At 38.7% G+C, this 19,467-nt stretch overlaps 1 protein-coding gene across 1 annotated transcript; it reads left to right on the plus strand.

The window, feature by feature from the left end:
* The first annotated feature begins 1,530 nt into the window (after positions 1-1,530).
* Positions 1,531-4,559, plus strand: LOC129899963 (flowering time control protein FPA-like). Its single transcript, XM_055974958.1, has 4 exons — positions 1,531-1,578; positions 3,048-3,321; positions 3,363-3,525; positions 3,858-4,559. Exons 1-4 carry the CDS (start codon positions 1,531-1,533, stop codon positions 4,375-4,377), a joined length of 1,005 nt encoding a protein of 334 aa, XP_055830933.1. The 3' UTR covers positions 4,378-4,559.
* The last annotated feature ends 14,908 nt before the right edge of the window (positions 4,560-19,467 follow it).

A 19,467-nucleotide genomic window follows, 5' to 3' on the forward strand; every position in this document is an offset into this window, starting at 1 on the left:
CTACTAAATTCGATATTCTGGACTCAACGACGTAGTTGAAATTCCCAACTGGGATCATTTTTTTTTTAAAAAAGTGAGTCCCACACCCAAGTGTCATTTAGGTCAATTTCAACAAGGGCCTCGAGGTTAGACAAGAAGCATTGGGAAGCACATAAAGGGTCATTTTAGACCAAATTCGATACTCCAGAGCTAACTATGCCATGAAATTCTCATTTGAACTTTCTTTCCAAAAAGTATGACCGAGGTCAAACTTAGGCCAAGGTTTCAAAGTAAAGAACCTAAAGGTTCAATCTTGCATCAAAAGCTTCGAAACTCGAGCCGACCATGCCACTAGCTTAAAATGACCCTTCGGTGCTGATGAAACTGTCATAATTTTATTCTGAGGCCATTTACATGATATTTTGATCGAAGTCAACTATTCAAGTTCCAAAAACTCTATAATACAGAAATAGGCATAAATTCCAAATGAATAAGTGATCAAACATTTAGTGCCAACAAGTCATAAAAGACTTGGTGTCTCTATAAAAATGCTCCAAATGATGAAAAGAAAGCATTTACACAAAAATAACCTGGAGGGTCATTATATATGTGTATTTTAAAGTTAGTACTTAAATGTAATCGTAAATATTTATTTATAAAAGAAACATAAAGATACGCAATTTATTAATTCATTGCCTTAGAATATTTCAATAACTAGTTTATGAATTATGATTTGTCCATTTGGTAAGACGGTATAAGAGTTGGAATTTTTTTGATAGTTTTACAAATTACGATTTCTTATATTTATGAGAAAAATATAACTTAATAAACCAAATTGCATATCCAATTTATTTTTAACTTCAAATCACAATTTGAAATCATGTCCAAACGAACCTTATTTTCATTCTGATTGATGGAGTCTTTTGGACTTATTTGAGTCTAAATCCTTTCTGAGGTCTCATTGTTTTCATTAAGATTTAAACGTATGAATCTAAATGCACATCCGAATGATTAAAATGTATTCTCTAGATCTGAACATTGAATGATTATGACTTATTTTTAACATCTGAATGTACATAGTCTATTTGTACATACATGATAAATATACAATTCATATAAAAATAATTAGACATTAAAAAAGAATTTATAAAATAAAATCATTATTTGATTAAACATTTATACTTGCTAGAGATGGTTTAGAGAGTTTGTAGAGGTGGTGGTGATGGTAATGGTTATTGTAGTGGTTAGTAATGATGGTGATGATAATTGTGATGGTAGGGGTGGTTGGTGTTGTGGTGACTATCATTATAGTGACAATTTATAATGGTATTGGTAGTTGTAATGATGAAGTTGATTAATGTTTAGCAGTTGGTGGAGTTGAATGTGGTGGCTTGAAGAATGCGGGGTGGCTGGTGCTGTGTTTGTGGTAGTTGGTGGCAGTGCTAGTTATAATGAAGGTGGTTGGTAGTAGAGATTGACCACAATGATGGTAGTGACTGATAGTGATGGCGGCGGTGGCGGTGGCGGTGGTAGTGGTGATAATGGTTGATAATGGTGGTGGTGGCGGCGGCAACAATGGACATAATCATAATGGATGAGGTAAGTGTAGTAGCAGCGGACACTAGTACTTAGTTAGCATCGGTGTCGGTTGGTAGTAGACGACAATAATGGTGGTTGACAATAGTGGTGGTTATGATTGTGATGGTAGAGGTAGTTAGTGGTGGTCACTGGTGATTGCGACAGAGTGATTGTATATATTATCCACACAAAAGAATGTGTCTAATGATATTAAGACTAGATCTTAATGATGAAGTCATATTTAGACTCATTAAGTGCTTAAATCTTAATAAAAATAAATGTAATTAATGTTCTATTAACTGAACCATTCAAATTCAAATCTCCATTAAGTGCAAGCAAATGAGTCCCAAGTGTTCAAAATTTTAGGGAAAGGTACACATGTCACACAATCTGCCTATATAAGCAATCTAATTGCCCTGATTTGCCCACTCATAAACTAATTTCGCAAGCACCAATTCAACCAAAGGTTATTATCAGGCCTATTCATGCCTCCTTTTTTCACGCATGATGCCAGCATGATCATAACTATGACTTAGTCTTTGATACCTTGTCAATATATATTAATGTATACCACGTTAGTGTTACATAGGATTGAGCTCTTTTTTGAAAGAATAAATAACAAACAATTAAGGAAAAAATACTAAGGTGACTTTAAAATCTAAATTAATAGTAGATATATTTGTATAATTTTTTATCTTTTGCAAATGAAAACAAAACGCATATCTAAAATATAACTCTATTTTTTATAGTTTCTTTTTACCAAAATTACTTACTAAAAATGATATAAAAATTAAAACATCAAATTTAAGCTTAAAATCTCTTTGTTGTATATTTTTTTTATAATTTTTTTGTTTGAAGGAATACCAATCCTCTGTGATACTCTATCAGTATATAATATAAACCAATCATAGAGGATTGATACAGTATTTGTTTAAAGAAATGAACCAGTTTTCTTGATACTCTGTTATACTATGGTATATACCATGTGAATATCATAGATAACTAAACACAAGTTAATAAAAACATACTTTTATTGAAAAAAGGTTAATTTCCGAGAGACTTAATTCTATTTCTGGAAGTGACATCCTACTATTTCCAGTGCTTCAATAAAAAGTTAACATATTCTATTCAATTATAAACATGTGTGGGATGAAACAAATTATATGCATATATGGCGACTCCCTGCATACCCGTCTTCTCATCAAAAGATTTCTAAATATTATCTTAGAAATTAGAAAAAAATTACAATATGATGTTGTTTGAGTCTTTTGTTATGTCTGTCCTATTTGGGTTTAGCCTGCAATCTTTTCATTGATTTGTGGATATTATTATGTTGAATGCCTCCATTAATATGAATGCTGGCTTCACAAGGCAACATGTAATGCTCCTTTGTCTTTGAAAGATTTCTAATTTCTTTTTTTAGTAATTAGACAAAAAATGCAATGTCGTTTATCTGTTAACTCTATCTTCTTCTTCTTCTTTTCTTTCAGTTGCCTAGTAAAGTGTTGTGTATAAGTTATCCTCCATTGGTCCATTTGGATAACGACATGATACACAATGCTATGATTCTTCTTGGTGAGATTAATCGAATCAGAACATTTTATGATAAGAATATCTCACTGGTTGAGTTTAGAAGCATGGAGGAAGCCCAGCGTGCTAAAGAGGGCTTGCAGGGAAAGCTTTACAATGATCCCAGAATCACTATCGACTATTCAAGCAATGAAAATGATAGTTCTTATCCTCATAAAAGGACAAGTGATCGAGGTCCTGTGTTGGATGAACAATTGGAAGCAATGTTCCTTCAGGTCCTGGTACAGTCAGTCAAGCAAACAACAGTGATGCAAGAATCTCTCCTGGAAAGCACTATTCTGTCCATGACTATATATGGCGTGGCATTATCGCCAAGAATGGAGCATCTGTGTGTCGTGCTGTCTCTGTTCCTATTGGGGAAAGTATAAGATGTGAGCTGTAAGTATAGTTTGCATTTTCTTTGTTACCTCTATGATTTAACAGATTCCTCAGCTTGTTAATATCAGTCAGTTATCATCTTTCCAAAATAAAAAAAATTTAACTGGTGGTCTCTGCATTTTTTTCTAACCTTTGGGGCCGGGGAATTGGGGGTTCTTCACAGATTTCTTATGAAACTCATTCCTAAATTGTGTCAAGAAAAGCTGTTAGCACATAATATATGCATGTTTGATCTTTCTTTGGATTAGTACAGTATATATAATTCTTATACAAATTAAATGTTTTGTATGGATTTTGTCAGCTACATTCAAGTGCTATTTTTCTATTTGCAGCCCTGATGTAGTCAACTGCTCAGCCAGAACGGGGTTAGACAGGTTGACTAAACACTATGCAGATGCTGCTATCGGGTTCAGCATCATTTTCTTCTTGCCTGATACAGATAACGATTCTGCCTTATACGAAGAGTTTTTGAGGTATCTGAGTTCAAAAGATCGTGCTGGGGTTGCGAAACTTTGTGACGGAACCCACATGTTCTTGGTGCCACCTTCAGACTTCATTAGGAAGGTTCTGAAAGTTGATGGTCCCCCGTGTCTTTATGGTGTGGTTTTAAAGTCTGCACCTAGTGGCACATCCTTTCCACCAGAGTCCTATCAACCTCGATACGTGGATTCACCAGAGTTAACATCCTCTCAGATTGTGCAAGCAAGGCCCTTGTTAACATCTGACCTTATTGCAAGTCTAAGTAATTTTCAGCCATCAGGCAGAGTGGAAGGAACTGCAGGAGCGTCTGCTGGTATTCCTGCATCGGATATTACTGTTGCGCCAGAGTCTTGGAGATATGTTGATCGGTAGCTTTAGCTTGGAAGACATCAAGATGCTGGGATAGCTCATGGTACTGATGTCTTAGGACATTATTGTTTGCCCAACCAGACTCATGTTTCCCAGTCACAAGCTGGAAACAAGTTTCTTTTTCTCAAAGTTGTGATTCAATGTTTTCATGCTTTAACTTCCTGTTGTCTCTCTTCTCTTTCTGTTTCCGGATTTCTTGTTTTATAATCAAGTCTGACTTTTCTTCTTTAACTATTTAGTATTCCATACTCATTGTTTCAATTAATCCTCATGATATGCAGGAATTATTGAAGGGGAGAATGCTCCCAAGTAGTAATTTCTACGGTCTTAAGGTTCGAGACCTCAATTAAGAGTGGAAGATATATATCTATCCCTTAAAAAGATGAAGCTATAATTGCTGAAACTTGTTAAAGTGTTTGGCGGCCCTCAAATATCTTGAAGTAAAACTATCTTTCGAAATTTTGAGAATTATTTTGGATTTTTTTCAAGCATAAAATGGTCTAAACAGAGTGTTCTTATTACGGAATGTCAAGTCCCAAATACTATCTCAGAGTCTGGTTAACACTTCTTGCTTTCCCTATGTCTCAAATAATCTGGTGTGGTTTTCTTTTTTTGTTGAAAATTATGCGTAGAAGCAAATATATACTAGTTAAATAGCTAATATAGCTATAGTTTCAATTAATTATGGCTCGCGGCAAACATCTAGCTGTAATTACAGTTTGAGTTTTGTATAGTTCGCGCAATTATTCAGCTGAATTTTGTATAATTCGCGCGATTTATACAAATGTTGTGCGCGAATCGAATTGTATAGAGAAATATACAAACACTACAAATTGTATAACGAACTATAAAAACGTTGTGCATGAATTGTATAGTGAAATATACAAACGTTATACAAAACCACAAATTGTATAGCGAATTATACAAACATATACAAATGTTGTGCAAATTATACAAATGCTGCTATACCTATAACTACGAATTGTAATTAGCAAACTATACCTATGAAGCATAATTAAGGTATTTTTGAGTGACTATATGCGAAAATTCTCCCTCCTTTTTTACATGTCCTTTAAGAAACATCCACTAGGAGGCAATTTTTGACTATTTTATCCTTATTTATGTCCTTAGATATCATTTCTCTTCATCGAATGTTTACTCTATTTTATCCTTATTTATGCCCTATGTTAGAGGCCTCTAACGTATCTGGACGTTTGCCATCTTATGGTCCTGACATCCCAGCTAGACTTTTGAGTATGCAAGGCAGGTTTCACCCTGTTATTTCAGGCCCTGGATTTACTGATTTGCCAGCGCTGAGTAATCCCAATGACTATATATGGCGTGGCATAATCACAAATGATGGTTCATTTGTCTGCCATGCTCGCTGCACTGACGTTGATGGAAACTAAGTTGTAAGTATTGTTTGGATCATTTGTCTGCCATGCTCGATGCACTGACGATGATGGAAACTAAGTTGTAAGTATGGTGAATTCGACAATCACCAGAGACTAAGTTCAGCTATTAATTATTTTAGTAGGTCTCACCCACAACTATGAAAAACAATAAGTCTGCACAATTACCTAGCAAAGATTGTCATCGTCTAAGAACTCACAAGACAATTTTGCTTTCAACTTACTTTCTATGAGGCACAAAATCTGCTAAATCTCAAGTACGTTTTTTGCCTTTTACACAAGTAGAAGACCGGTTGACCTGGAAATGTTGAGGTACACAAGTTATCTATCATTCCCGAATCTATAAGATGACCACTTACGATGAGATCCGTTCTCATGCGCACAATGTTTCAAATGACAGCAGAAGAGGAATCTTTTTTACGGCAAAAGGAAAGAACCTATCAGCAAAGCACTTTTTTTTTTTAAAAAAATAATGTTTCATTCGGCTATTTCCTCTTAAACGAAGGGTAAATCATAACCTAAGGAGTTCTTGAAATCAAAAAACTTAGGAAGAAATAAAGATCCTCCGAGAAGAATGATTCATGTCCTCTTCAATTGAGACAGAGATATAAGTTCTAGGTATTTAAAGTGAAAAGTTAACATTAGAAATATCACATTTCTTCTCAGATCATCGTCTGCTACGATTAGAACTCTGAAATACAGAAACCAGGTAGCATGGCATCGTTGTGATTCCAGGTTGCTATCAACAGAAAAATGAAGCATAAACAATTTTAATGAAGTCAAACTCTTCTAAAACAATTTTCAGTCGAGTGATTTAAGTGGTTTCACTTGTTTTTTCTTTATTTTCTTGAGGCTAAAGCTAGGAAAACAACGTGAAGCATCAGAAAAGATAAACAAAGTATGATAATATAAACATAAAACACCTAACAAAGAAAGGGCAGAGAAGAAAAGAATGGCAAGAAAATTGGGAAGTCATTTCGTTGGTGGCATTCTTAAAGTACAAAAGGTTTGTTACATATAAAATTGAAGTTCTACTCAACTCCAGATACCAATATTGACATTCTCATCCCAAGTTCAAGTTCATTAAAAGTAAAGTATTGTAGAGTAATTAATGAAATAAATCAATTTAACCACCACCCAGGCTAATAATTTCTTATAGCACTTAGACAACTGGGAATATTATAGAATTGAAAGATTAACTTGTCCAATTTTTTTTTTTATCCCACAACATAAAACTTAGAAGTTGTTTTCTTCAGTTTTGTGGTATCAATCAACATCCCTCTTATAATTTTTCTCTTTCAAATTTACTCTTCTCCTTCAAATTGATTTTTTTTGCTCTCTCCTTGTTGAGTGTCACTTAAGACTTTTTAATATCAAAACACAAGAAGAATGGTTTAAGCTGGAGGAAGACATAAACTGCATTTTGGTACGACTATAGAAGATGTAATCTGCTTCAAACTAATGCTATCATGATATATATTTGTCACGCCTCCGGAGGGTATCCTAGATGTGGACGAGACTCAAAGACTATTGCTAGTCCCTAAGCGAACCATTTGGACCGTTCGCACATCCATTCAATCAACATTCTAACTGCGGAAGACTTAACTCATTAAGAAAACAACTCCAGATAAGGCCAAAGGCCAACAATCTAGCTAAATCAAATCAGCAAGACTAGTATGAATGAAACTAGCCAAAAGACAATGTCAATCAACAACATCAACAATCTAGTCTATGAAGCCTCTAACTACTGTCTAATTGGTGCCAATGATAGTTTCATGGCTACCTCAATCAAAATAAAAGGGCTAAACTCAAAGCAAAAATGAAAGGACTTAGCAATCAGCTGAAATGCAAACAGATCTTCAACGGTGCGCTTGTTGATGATCTCTAGAACCTGTCTCTAGATCATAAAACAATGCAGGTCCAAATGGACGTCTGTACATGGAATGTACGAGTATGTAATATAGTAGAAAGAAACATACATCAAGGTAGAATCAAATTAGTTTAGCCATCTCAAATCAGGAAGGTGAACAATTCAATCAAGATGTACTAAGTCTAAACAAAATAAGATTTATACAGAGACCAATCATATACAATCCAATTCAATCCAATCAGAGTATTATCAAGACCTATATGAGAGTTTCTCTTATCCGACAACCATCACGTATGAGCCAGTGATAGTACAATAAGTCAACGTTGTTGCCAAGTCTGTTCAATACCTTGACAGGGTAAGAACGAATCAATCAATCATGGATCCAAAACCAATCAAGTTCTATAATGTCAGGACAATAAAATTAGAAAACATCCAACTTAGCGGTTCAATCCTCTCCTACATTTGGTGACGTAGTTATTGGGTTTGAGTTATTACTTACTCTTGCCCAATTCGGTGCTTGATACTCCTCCCAAGACCCAAATCTCATAAGACAATCAATTCAAATCAAACCAAATCGAGAGTCTCAACTTGACTCTTATCAGTTCATCAATCCTATCAAATTAATCCTTTCAACCAATCGATTTCTCAATTATTTATATAAGAGAAGTTTGGACAATCATTTCTGACAACATTCGGGTGGAAATCATTCACTTGGGTTAAATAGGAAAATTAAAGGACTATCAAGTTCATCAACACTATCATTAGGCTCACAACCCAATCACGATCATACATTCACAAATTCAAGGCTCTAGACTCAATCCTTAAGCATATACATTCAATATCCATGAATATGCTATTAGGGTTTATGAAACAAGTAGTTGAAATTATTTATTCAAGAAACTAGTTCGTAGAAAAACATCAACTTCTCAATAATTAGTAAAACATGTTAAATTTAAGAAAAGAATTCTCAAGAAACATAATCATGGGGACTTAATCCTATTCACAATCAATCTATCAAAATCATGGACACATGGAGGAACAAATTCCATGTTTTAATTCATCCTTACATACCTGAACTCGAAGAACAATCAAAAGTTGGAAGATGGGAGTGAACGCTTGAACCCTAGCTTCTTTCTCTTCTCCAATCCTTGGTCTCAAATAAACTAAGTGTTAATGAGGGTTTAGGAATATAGGGTACTTTTAAGGGACTCAAAATAGTCCCAAAACATTAAGGTTTTTATTGGGAAAAGGTGGGACAAGACTAAGCTATCCTTTATAAAAATCTAATTTTGTCCGCATACGGGTCATTTTTACGACTCGTTGAAACTTTGACAAGTCGGAGGATCCACTCGTCCTGGCAACTCTGAAAATTTGAGTCTCTAAATCTCTCCTATGAGTCGTTTCTACTACTCGTAGATTCTTTGACGAGTCTTTATCATCACTCGTAGGAATGGCTTCATGTTTGTAATTTTTCTAAGTTTTAGGAGGTTCTACGACTCATTTATTTCTATGACTCGTAAGAATTTCTACGAGTCGTAATCAAGAATAGTAGAAAATACCTTGAAGATTGAAATTTTTCTTAGTATTCAGAGGTTCTATGAGTCATTTCTACTATTCGTACAAAACTCGAAGAGTCGTAATGTTGAGTCCTAACTTTTGATGATCTGTCAACCTATAGTAAAATGATCATAACTCTTTATTCCAAACTCTAAATGAGGAAAATTTGGTGGCATTGGAAAGAAGACTCAAAGACCTTTAATTTAATAGAAATGGGCCACCTAATTAGTTATATTCTAGGATTTATGATCTACATTCCAAAACCCACGATTTCAAGAAGTTTTCACACTTCCTGATCAATATTGTACATAACCTTATCCATTTAGAATTTGTATACTCTATTGTCCCTATAAGGACCACAAGCAGTCATAATTCCCTTGTAAAAGGGATATAAAATTTAGTAGCTTAGTGTAACACCCCCCAAAATTTTTTCCTAAGATTCGGACCTTTCTTGTATTCGTATAAGGTCGAACTCAATTATTGTGAAGAGTGTGCATGAGTTAGGATGAGTTCCTAGGTAATTAAAGAGTGTTAGAGGTGATGTGGGGTCATAAGCTGTAACACCCGTCAAAAAGTTTCCCTAAGATTCGGACCTTTCTTGTATACGTGTAAGGTCTAACTCAATTATTATGAAGTATATGCTTGAGTTTAGATGAGTCCCTGAGTAATTGAAGAGTGTTGGAGGTGATGTGGGGTAACAAAGGACCCCTAGGACCAAGCTAAGTCCCAAAAGATCCGCTGTGGCTAAGTCTTAGGATGAGTTCGTTTAAGGGGTCGACTTCTAACGACCCTATTTTTTGAAAGATGACAATTTGAGTGGCACACGACCTATTAAATTAAAGGTCATCGAGTCTTCTTTCCAACACCACCAAGAATGTAATTTTTGGAGTTCAGAGTCGAGAGATATGACGATCCTAAGACGAACTAGCATGGCAGGAATTTTTAGGCCTGGGTTGCAATTGCTGGAAAACTGGGCTTGGCGCCACAGTGGGGCAATGCGCCATTATCGCGCCAGGAACATGCCTCAGTAGTTTGGCCTTAGGCACAGTGCGCCACTACGAGGTGTGCAGGGTTTTCAAGCCAATTTCCAGAAACCTAGAAAATATGGCCTTGGCGCTGTAAGGGCACGACGCACCACTATCGCGCCAAGAATGTGCCTCAGTAGTTTGGTCCTTGGTGCGGCGCGCCACTAACCAATGTGTAGGTTTTTAGGCGAAATCAACCTGGCGCTGCAATGGCGCGACGCGCCACTATCGCGCCAGGAGCATTTTAGCCTATTTTCAGAACTTTTGAGAAGGGGCAATTTGGGAATTCACCCAAATTATATATGTATCATCCTTGGGCATTTTGGGATCACAACTTGCAGCCCTACTCTCTCTCTAGAAAATCCCTAGAAATCTCTCTCTCTCTCTTCTTCTTCTTCCTCTTCTTCTTCTTCTTCTTCTTCTTCTTCTTCTTCTCCTTCTCCATTTCCAACAAGAGATTGTTCCAAGAGCTTCAAGACTTCAAGCTTTCCATTGAAGACCCAACAACAAGGTTCCTTCAAGAGTCTATTCTAAGGTTTGTAAGGCTACTCAAAACATGGGTTGAGTCCACCCATGTGCCCTACTCTTGCTTTGAGGTTGGATGTCCATGAAAATGGAGTTTCTTGGTATGGTTTATGTTTGAATGAGTTTTTTTCCCTATTAATTTAATTCTATATGTGTTGATGTTGTTGAGCTAAGAAGGTCCTAAAATCTTCATGTTTGTAAGAGTTGATGGAGGTGATTTGTTAATATGCTTTGTTGATTCCTTTAACCATGTGATTATGTTGAATAAGTCAATTTTCCTTAAATGTGTTATTTCAATCGAATTGTTGGTTTAAAACCTTAGAGTTGTGATGAGTCCTAAGGATATGATAAGTGAGGAGGGAAATGGGTTGTTATGTTGCGAGATGTTATAAATGCTTATCTATGTAGACTTGATTGAGTTGATTAGAGGATATAATTGATGAGTGGACAAGGTCCTAAATGAGACTTTCTATTATGACTTGATTGAGTTGAGATGAGAATAAAGTTGATGAGTTGGCAAGGTCCTAATGAAATTAGTCGTGAGGGCTTGTTTAAGATGATTGGATGGAGTCTTATGAGCATAGAGTCATGGGAGGAGTATCGAGCATCGAGGTGGATGAGAGTATGGTCCATACTCAAACCCCAGTAACTACGCCACCAATGTAAATAGGGATGGAACCGTTAAAGTCGGATGCTTCCCATGGGATCAAACCATTAAAGTCGGATGTTTCCCTTTTTATTGTCCTACAATGATAGGACTTGACTAATCGATGGAATCCATGATTAGGGAGGCATTCATGCCCTGTCAAGGTATGGACGGACGTGGCAACAATGTCTTATTATTGTACTATCACTGGTTCATAAGTGATGGTTGTCAAATAAGAGAAACTCTTATTTAGGTTTTGATAGTACTCCGAGTCAGTTGAGTTGAGTGGCATGAGATTTGGTCTGGTCTAAATCATTCCTTATTAGACTTAGGACCCTTGAGTGAGTTATTATGTATATATATGAGTTGAGATCCTGAGTTGATAATAATGTTTTCTTGATGTTTGTTTTATCCGGCCATTTTACATACTCGTACATTCAATGTACTAACGCCATTTGGCCTGCATCGTTTTATGATGCAGCGACAGGTACTAGAGATCATTAATCGGCGCTCTATTGAAGATCTACATACACTCCCAGCTAGTTGGTGAGTCCTTCTATTTTCCAGAGGATGTTGAGCTTTCTTGTATAGTTTCGTTGTTGTTTCCTTTATCTAGATTGTTGGTAGCCATGGGTTTGTCATTGGCACCTTCTAGACTTTGATAGAGGCTTCATAGACTAGAGTGTGGGAAGGTTGGACTGCTATTTTGAGAAGTCGTATTATAATTATTTTTGTTGAGTTGAAAATAATTGGCCTTCGGCCCCCATATTATGAATAGTGTGTCTATGATTGAGTATTCTGTTAAGTAAATGTGATTGAATGATAGTGTGACTGAATCAGGTGGTTCGCTTGAAGGCCAAAAATGGTTTACGAGTGTCGGTCGCGCCTAGGGTACCCTCCTGGGGCGTGATAGACATGGTATCAGAGCAAAGTGTTCAAGAGTCCTAGGGAGTCTATGAAGCTATGTCTAGTAGAGTCTTGCTTATGGGTGTGTTGTACACCACACTTATAATAAGGAGGCTATAAGACATTAGGAATTGTTTCACTTCTTTCATACTCTGAATTCGTGCGATAGAGTTAAACTCTATAAAACTCCTTTCTAATTCGTGCATTCATACGTTACAGATAATGCCTCCTAAACATATGGCTAGCCAGAGAAATGTTGATAATGCCGAGATGACCCAATCAGAGGTACGCCCAATAAGGGCTAGAGGCCGACCTGCGAGATATGCGGAGGCACACCAAGTGCCTGCTACTCTGCCTTCACCCACATTAGAGGCAGAATTTTGAGGGGCAATTGCAATGCACACTCAATTAGTGGCTGCCCAAAATGGTAATCAGAGTTCTCCCACTCTTAGCTCTAGTCCCCAAGAGCCATCTGCTACCACTAGAATTAGAGACTTTCTGAGAATGAATCCGCTGGCATTCATGGGTTCTAAGGTTGATGAAGATCCCCAAAATTTCATTGATGAGATATGGAAAATTCTGAAAGCTATGCATGCTGCGGAGATTGAGGGGGTTGAGTTGGTGTCTTATCAACTTAAGGATGAGGCAAACATTTGGTATAACCAATGGGAACAAGGTAGAGGTGAGGATGCTAAACCTGGTATGTGGGATGAATGTGAAGGAGCTTTTCTTGACCACTTGTAACACCCCTCAAATTGTTTCCAAATATTCGGACACTTCTTTTGTTCGGAAAGGGTTGAACTCGAGTATCTTGAAGTATATTCGTGAGTTAAGATGAGTCTCTGAGGGACTGAGCAGTATTAGAGGTGATGTGGGGTCACTGAGGACCCCTAGGACCGAGCTAAGTCCAAAAGATCCATCGTGGCTAAGTTTAGGATAAGTTCGTATAAGGGTCGACTTTTAACGACCCTATCACTTGAAGGACGTCAATCTGGGTGGCCTGTGACCTATCAAATTAAAGTTCATCAAGTCTTCTTTCCAATGCCACCAAGAACGTAAATTTGGGAGTTCGGAGTCAAAAGATATGACGATCCTAAGATGAACTAGCACGGCAGGAATTTCATTTTGGCCTGGGTTGCAACTACTGGGGAAATGGCCTTGGCGCTGTAAGGGTGCGACGCGCCACTATCACGCCAGAAACATGCCTCAGTAGTTTGGTCCTTGGCGCAACGCGCCACTAAAAGTTGTGCAGGGTTTTCTGGCCAAATTTCCAGAACCCAGAAAATATGGCCTTGGCACTGTAAGGGTGCGACGCGCCACTATCATGCCAGAAATATGCCTCAGTAGTTTGGTCTCTGGCGCGGCGCGCCACTTCGAGGTGTGCAGGTTTTAGGTGTATTCAGCCTGGCGCTGCAACGGTGCGATGCGCCACTATAGCGCCAGGTGCATTTTTTGCCTATTTTTAGAACTTTTGAGGAGGGGCAATTTGGGAACTTACCCAAATTATATATATGTTACCCTTGGTCTTTTGGGAACACATTTTGCAGCCTCACTCTCTCTCTAAAAAGCCCTAGGAGCTTCTCTGTCTCTCTTCTTCTTCTTCCCCATTTCCAACAAGAAGAGTTCCAAAAGCTTGAAGATTTAAGTTCTCCATTGAAGACCCAACATTAAGGTTTTCTTCAAGTCTTCAATAAGGTATGTAAGGCTATCCAAAACATGGTCTAAGTCCACCCATGTGCCCTACTCTTACTTTGAGGTTAGATATCTATGAAAAATGTAGTTTCTTGGTATGATTCATGTTTGAATGAGTTTTGCCCCCTATTTATTTAATGCCATATGTGTTGATGTTGTTGAGCTAAGGAATTCCTAAAACCTTCATGTTAGTATGAGTTGGTGGAGATTACTTGTTATTATGTTTTGTTGATCTCTTTAGCCAAGTGATTATGTTTCTTAAGTCATTTTCCCTTAAATGTGTTATTCTACTTGAATTGTGAGCTAAAGTCATAGAGTGGTGATGAGTCTTGAGGTGGTGGCATAAATGCTTGTCTAAATAAGGCTTGATTGAGTTAATTGGAGGATAGAATTGACGAGTGGACGAGGTCCTAAATAGAACTTGCCATTATGACTTAATTGAGTTGAAATGAGAATAGAGTTGATGAGTTGGCAATGTCCCACATGAAACTAGCCATGAGGGCTTGTTTGAGATGAATGAAGGGAGTCTTAAGAGTAAGAGAAACTCTCATTTAGGTCTTGCTAGTACTCCGAGTCAGTTGAGTTGGGTGGCATGAGATTTGGTCTGGTCTAGAACACCTCTTGTAGACTTAGGACTCTTGAGTGAGATGTCGTGTACATATATATGAGTTGAGATCCTGAGTTGATGATTGATGTTTCCTTGATGTTTGTTTCATCCGGCCATTTTACATACTCGTACATTCCATGTACTGACGCCATTTGGCCAGCATCGTTTCATGATGTAGAGACAGGTACTAGAGATCATCAACCGGTGCTCTATTGAAGATCCACATACACTTCCAGCTAGTTGGTAAGTCCTCCTAGTTCCCAGAGGATTTTGAGCCTTCTTGTACAGTTTTGTTGTCCTTTCATTTATTTTGATTGTTGGTAGCCATGGACTTGTTATTGGCACCTTTTAGACATGAATAGAGGCTTCATAGACTAGAGTGTCGGGAGGTTGAATGATTAATTCGAGGAGTCTTATTATTCTTGTTGTTGAGCTGATGAATGCTTTGCCTTCGGCCCTTATATTGCGAATAGTATTTCATTAATTGAGTTTCCGCTAAGAGAATGTGATGGAATGAATGTGTGACTGGACCAGGTGGTTCGCTCGGAGGTCAGAAATGGCCATCGGGTGCTAGCCACGCCTAGGGTACCCTCTCGGGGCATGACAAACATGGTATCAGAGCTCAAAGTTCAAGTGTCTTAGGGAGTCTATGAAGCCGTGTCTAGTAGAGTCTTGCTTATGGGTGTGTTATGCACCACACTTATAAGCAGGAGGCTATAGGACATTAGGAATTGTTTCACTTCTTTCATACTCTGACTTCGTGCGATAGAGTTAAAACTCTATAAGACTCTGTTCTAATTCGTGCGTTTGTACATTATAGATAATGCCTCCAAAACGTACTGCTAGCTAGAGGAATATTGATAACGCCGAGATGCCCCAGTATGAGGCACGCCCGACAAGGGCTAGAGGCCGACCTGCGAGATATGCAGAGGTGCTACTCTGCCTGCACCTACATCAGAGGCAGAATTTTGAGGGGCGATTGCCATGCTCACTCAATTAATGGCTGCCCGGAATGGTAACCAGAGTTCGCCGGCTCTCAGCTCTAGTTCCCAGGAGCCATCTTCTGCCACTAAAATTAGTGACTTTCTGAGGATGAATCCACCGGCATTCACGGGTTCTAAGGTCGATGAACATCTCCAAAACTTTATTGATGAGATATGGAAGATTCTAAAATCTATGCATGCTAAGGAAATTGAAGGGGTCGAGTTGGTGTCTTATCAACTCAAAGATATGGCAAACATTTGGTATAACCAATGGGAACAGGATAGGGGTGAGGATGCTGAACCTGCTAGATGCGATGAATTTGAGGGAGCCTTTCTTGACCACTTTTTTCCCCGAGAATTGAGGGAAGCGAAAGTGGAGGAATTTGTGAATCTGAAACAAGAAGGCATGACCGTTAAGGAGTATAGCCTGAAGTTCATCCAACTATCCACGTATGCTCGAGAAATGATTCCTGATATGAGGGCAAAGATGAGGAAGTTCGTCTCCAGGTTAGGGAGGCATATGAAGAAGGAGTGCAAAGTAGCATTGTTGATCTTGGACATGGATATTTCGAGACTAATGGTGTATGCTCAACAGGTGGAGGATGAGAAAATAAAGACAGAGAGGAGCATCTGAGCAAGAAGGCAAAATCAGTGGGCCCTGAGGGTGAACTGAGGCAAAGCAAGGGCAACAGGTCCTTCTTTCAAAAGAGGCCTCCCAATCATGCCTCATCTACCGCCAGCGCACCTATGCCGCATATCAGGTATGATCGGCAGGGACAGAGTCATCAGAATTTCAGATCCCAGGCTTCTCAATCCCAGGCCAGTGTAAGTCAAGGTGCGAGGAGGAGGCCACCATGCAGTAAGTGTGGTCGGATCCACTTGGGAGAATGCAGAGTGGGAAGGGTTGGTTGTTATAAATGCGGCTAAATGGGCTATTTTCAGAGGGAGTGTCCAATAGGGGGAATAGAGTCCAGCATTCTTCCACCGCACCGCCGGCTAGAGGTAATCAGAAGGGCACTACTTCAGGCACCAACAGAGGTACAAACCGTTTATATGCCATAGGTAGTCACCAAGATCAAGAGGACTCTCCAAACGTCATAATGGGTATGATTCGAGTCTCTCTTCTTGATTTCTATATTTTGATTGATCCGGGTGCCACCCTATCTTTTGTGACTCCATATGTGGCTAGTAAGTTTAATAAAATTCGTGAATGTCTTCTTGAGACTTTCAGTGTAGGTACTTCTATTGGTGATTCTATCTTAGCTGAGAGAGTCTATAAAGACTACACTGTGTCAATTCATCACAGGGATACCTTGGCCAACTTAGTTGAGTTGGACATGGTTGATTTTGATAAGATCCTTGGCATGGACTTACTTTATGTCTGCTATGCCTCTACTGATTGTAGAACTCAGGTTGTCAAGTTCAAATTCCCGAATGAGGCTGTCATAGAGTTAAAGAGTAGTCCTGTTGCTCCTAAGGGTAAGTTTATTTCATACCTTAGGGCCAGGAAGCTAATTTTAAAAGGGTGTGTTTATCACATTGTCCGAGTGAAAGATGACAGCATTGAGTCCCCATCCCTTGAGTCGGTTCCGATTGTCAATGAGTTTCTAAATATCTTTCCTGAAGATCTGCCTGGAGTCCCTCCTGATAGGGAGATTGACTTTGGGATTGATATTCTTCCTGATACCCAGCCTATCTCAATTCCTCCATATAGAATGGCTCTAGCTGAGTTGAAGAAGTTGAAGGAGCAGCTGAAAGACTTGTTAGATAAGGGATTCATTAGGCCGAGTGTCTCACCATGGGGTGCTCCAGTCCTATTTGTACGGAAGAAGGATGGGTCCCTTAGAATGTGTATTGACTATAGGCATCTGAATAAGATCACCGTAAAGAACAAATACCCTCTCCCTAGAATAGATGATTTATTTGATCAGCTTTAGGGTGCCACGTGTTTCTCAAAGATAGACTTGAGATCTGATTACCACCAATTGAAGGTGAGGGAATGTGATATTCCGAAGACTGCTTTTCGGACTCGTTATGGCCACTTTGAATTTTTGGTCATGTCCTTTGGGTTGACTAATGCCCCCACCGCTTTTATGGATCTCATAAACCGAGTATTCAAATCATATCTTGATATGTTTGTGATTGTATTCATAGATGATATTCTGGTTTACTCCAAGAATAAGGAGGAGCATGCACATCATCTTAGAGTCGTCTTGCAAACTTTGAGAGATCAGGTATTGTATGCAAAGTTCTCCAAATATGATTTTTGGCTTGCATCAGTGACCTTCCTAGGCCACATTATATCTGGAGATGGTATTCAAGTTGATGCTCAGAAGATTGAAGAAGTAAAGAATTGGACCAGACCCACATCCCCGACAGAGATAAGGAGCTTTTTAGGTTTGGCTGGCTATTATCGGAGGTTTGTAGAGGGATTCTCATCCATATCATCACCATTGACTAAGCTGACTCAAAGGAAGGCTAAGTTCCAATGGTCCGATGCTTGTGAGGAGAGTTTTCAGAAATTGAAGACCAAGTTAACTAATGCTCCTGTTCTAACCTTGCCCGATGGTACAGAGGGTTTTGTGATCTATTGTGATGCATCCAGAATTGGTTTGGGTTGTGTGTTGATGCAAAGGGGGAAGGTGATAGCCTATGCTTTAAGACAGCTTAAGCTTCATGAGAAGAATTACCCAACTCATGACCTTGACCTGGCAGCTGTGGTGTTTGCGCTTAAAATCTGGCGCCACTACCTGTATAGAGTGCATATCGATGTATTCACCAATCACAAGAGCTTGCAATACATCTTTAGCTAGAAAGAACTCAACCTGAGGCAAATGACATGGATTGTGCTACTCAAGGACTATGATATGATCATCCTCTACCATCCAGGTAATGCTAATGTTGTTGCTGATGCTCTTAGTAGGTTGTCTATGGGTAGCACTACCCACATGGAGGAAGGAAGGAGAGAATTGGGGAAAGAGGTACACAGATTAGCCCGATTAGGAGTTCATATGGAAGAGAACAATAAAGGCGGAGTTACTATTCAGGATGGGTCTACGTCCTCACTTGTGGCAGAGGTAAAGGAGAAGCAAGACCAAGATCCCATCCTTCTCCAATTGAAGGGAGTTGTTCACAAACAAGAGGTAATGGTTTTCACCAAAAGGGGAGATGGTGTGTTGAGGTACCGAAGTAGATTGTGTGTACCTGATGTCGATAATGTTCGAGAGAGGATTATGGCCGAAGCGCATAGTTCTAGATACTCTATTCATCTAGGCTCCACGAAAATGTATCATGACTTGGGGGAAATCTATTGGTAGAGTGGGATGAAGAGGGATATTGCGGAATTTGTTTCCAAGTGCTCGAATTGCCAACAAGTGAAGGTTGAGCATCAAAGGCCATGTGGTTTAGCCCAAACCATAGAAATTCCAGAATGGAAGTGGGAGATGATCAACATGGACTTTATTACAGGCTTGCCGAAGTCCCGAAAGCAACATGATTCCATTTGGGTGATTGTGGATAGAATGACGAAATCAGCTCACTTCTTGGTGGTTAAGACTACTGATAACGCAAAAGATTTTGCAAAGTTGTATATACAGGAGATCGTCAGATTGCATGGGGTCCCTTTGTCTATCATATCAGACAGAGGAGCTTAATTCACTTCCCAATTTTGGAAATCCTTTCAGAAGGGATTAGGTTCGAGAGTGAACTTGAGTACAACCTTTCATCCCCTGACAGATGGCCAAGCAGAGCACACCATCCATACACTGGAAGATATGTTGAGGGCATGTGTGCTTGACTTCAAGGGAAATTGGGATGAACACTTACCTCTCATAAAGTTTGCATACAACAATAGCTATCATGCAAGCATTC

Source organism: Solanum dulcamara, chromosome 8 (assembly GCF_947179165.1).
Source record: "Solanum dulcamara chromosome 8, daSolDulc1.2, whole genome shotgun sequence".
NCBI classification, from domain to species: domain Eukaryota; kingdom Viridiplantae; phylum Streptophyta; class Magnoliopsida; order Solanales; family Solanaceae; genus Solanum; species Solanum dulcamara.

What these genes read in the sequence shown, in the direction of transcription:
- LOC129899963 (XM_055974958.1), top strand. Translation starts at nt 1,531, where the DNA reads ATGGTGGTGGTGGCGGCGGCAACAATGGACATAATCATAATGGATGAG. An exon ending in TAAAAGGACAAGTGATCGAG is followed by an intron (nt 3,322 to 3,362) that starts GTCCTGTGTTGG and finishes ATGTTCCTTCAG; the next exon opens with GTCCTGGTACAGTCAGTCAA. An exon ending in GAAAGTATAAGATGTGAGCT is followed by an intron (nt 3,526 to 3,857) that starts GTAAGTATAGTT and finishes TTCTATTTGCAG; the next exon opens with CCCTGATGTAGTCAACTGCT.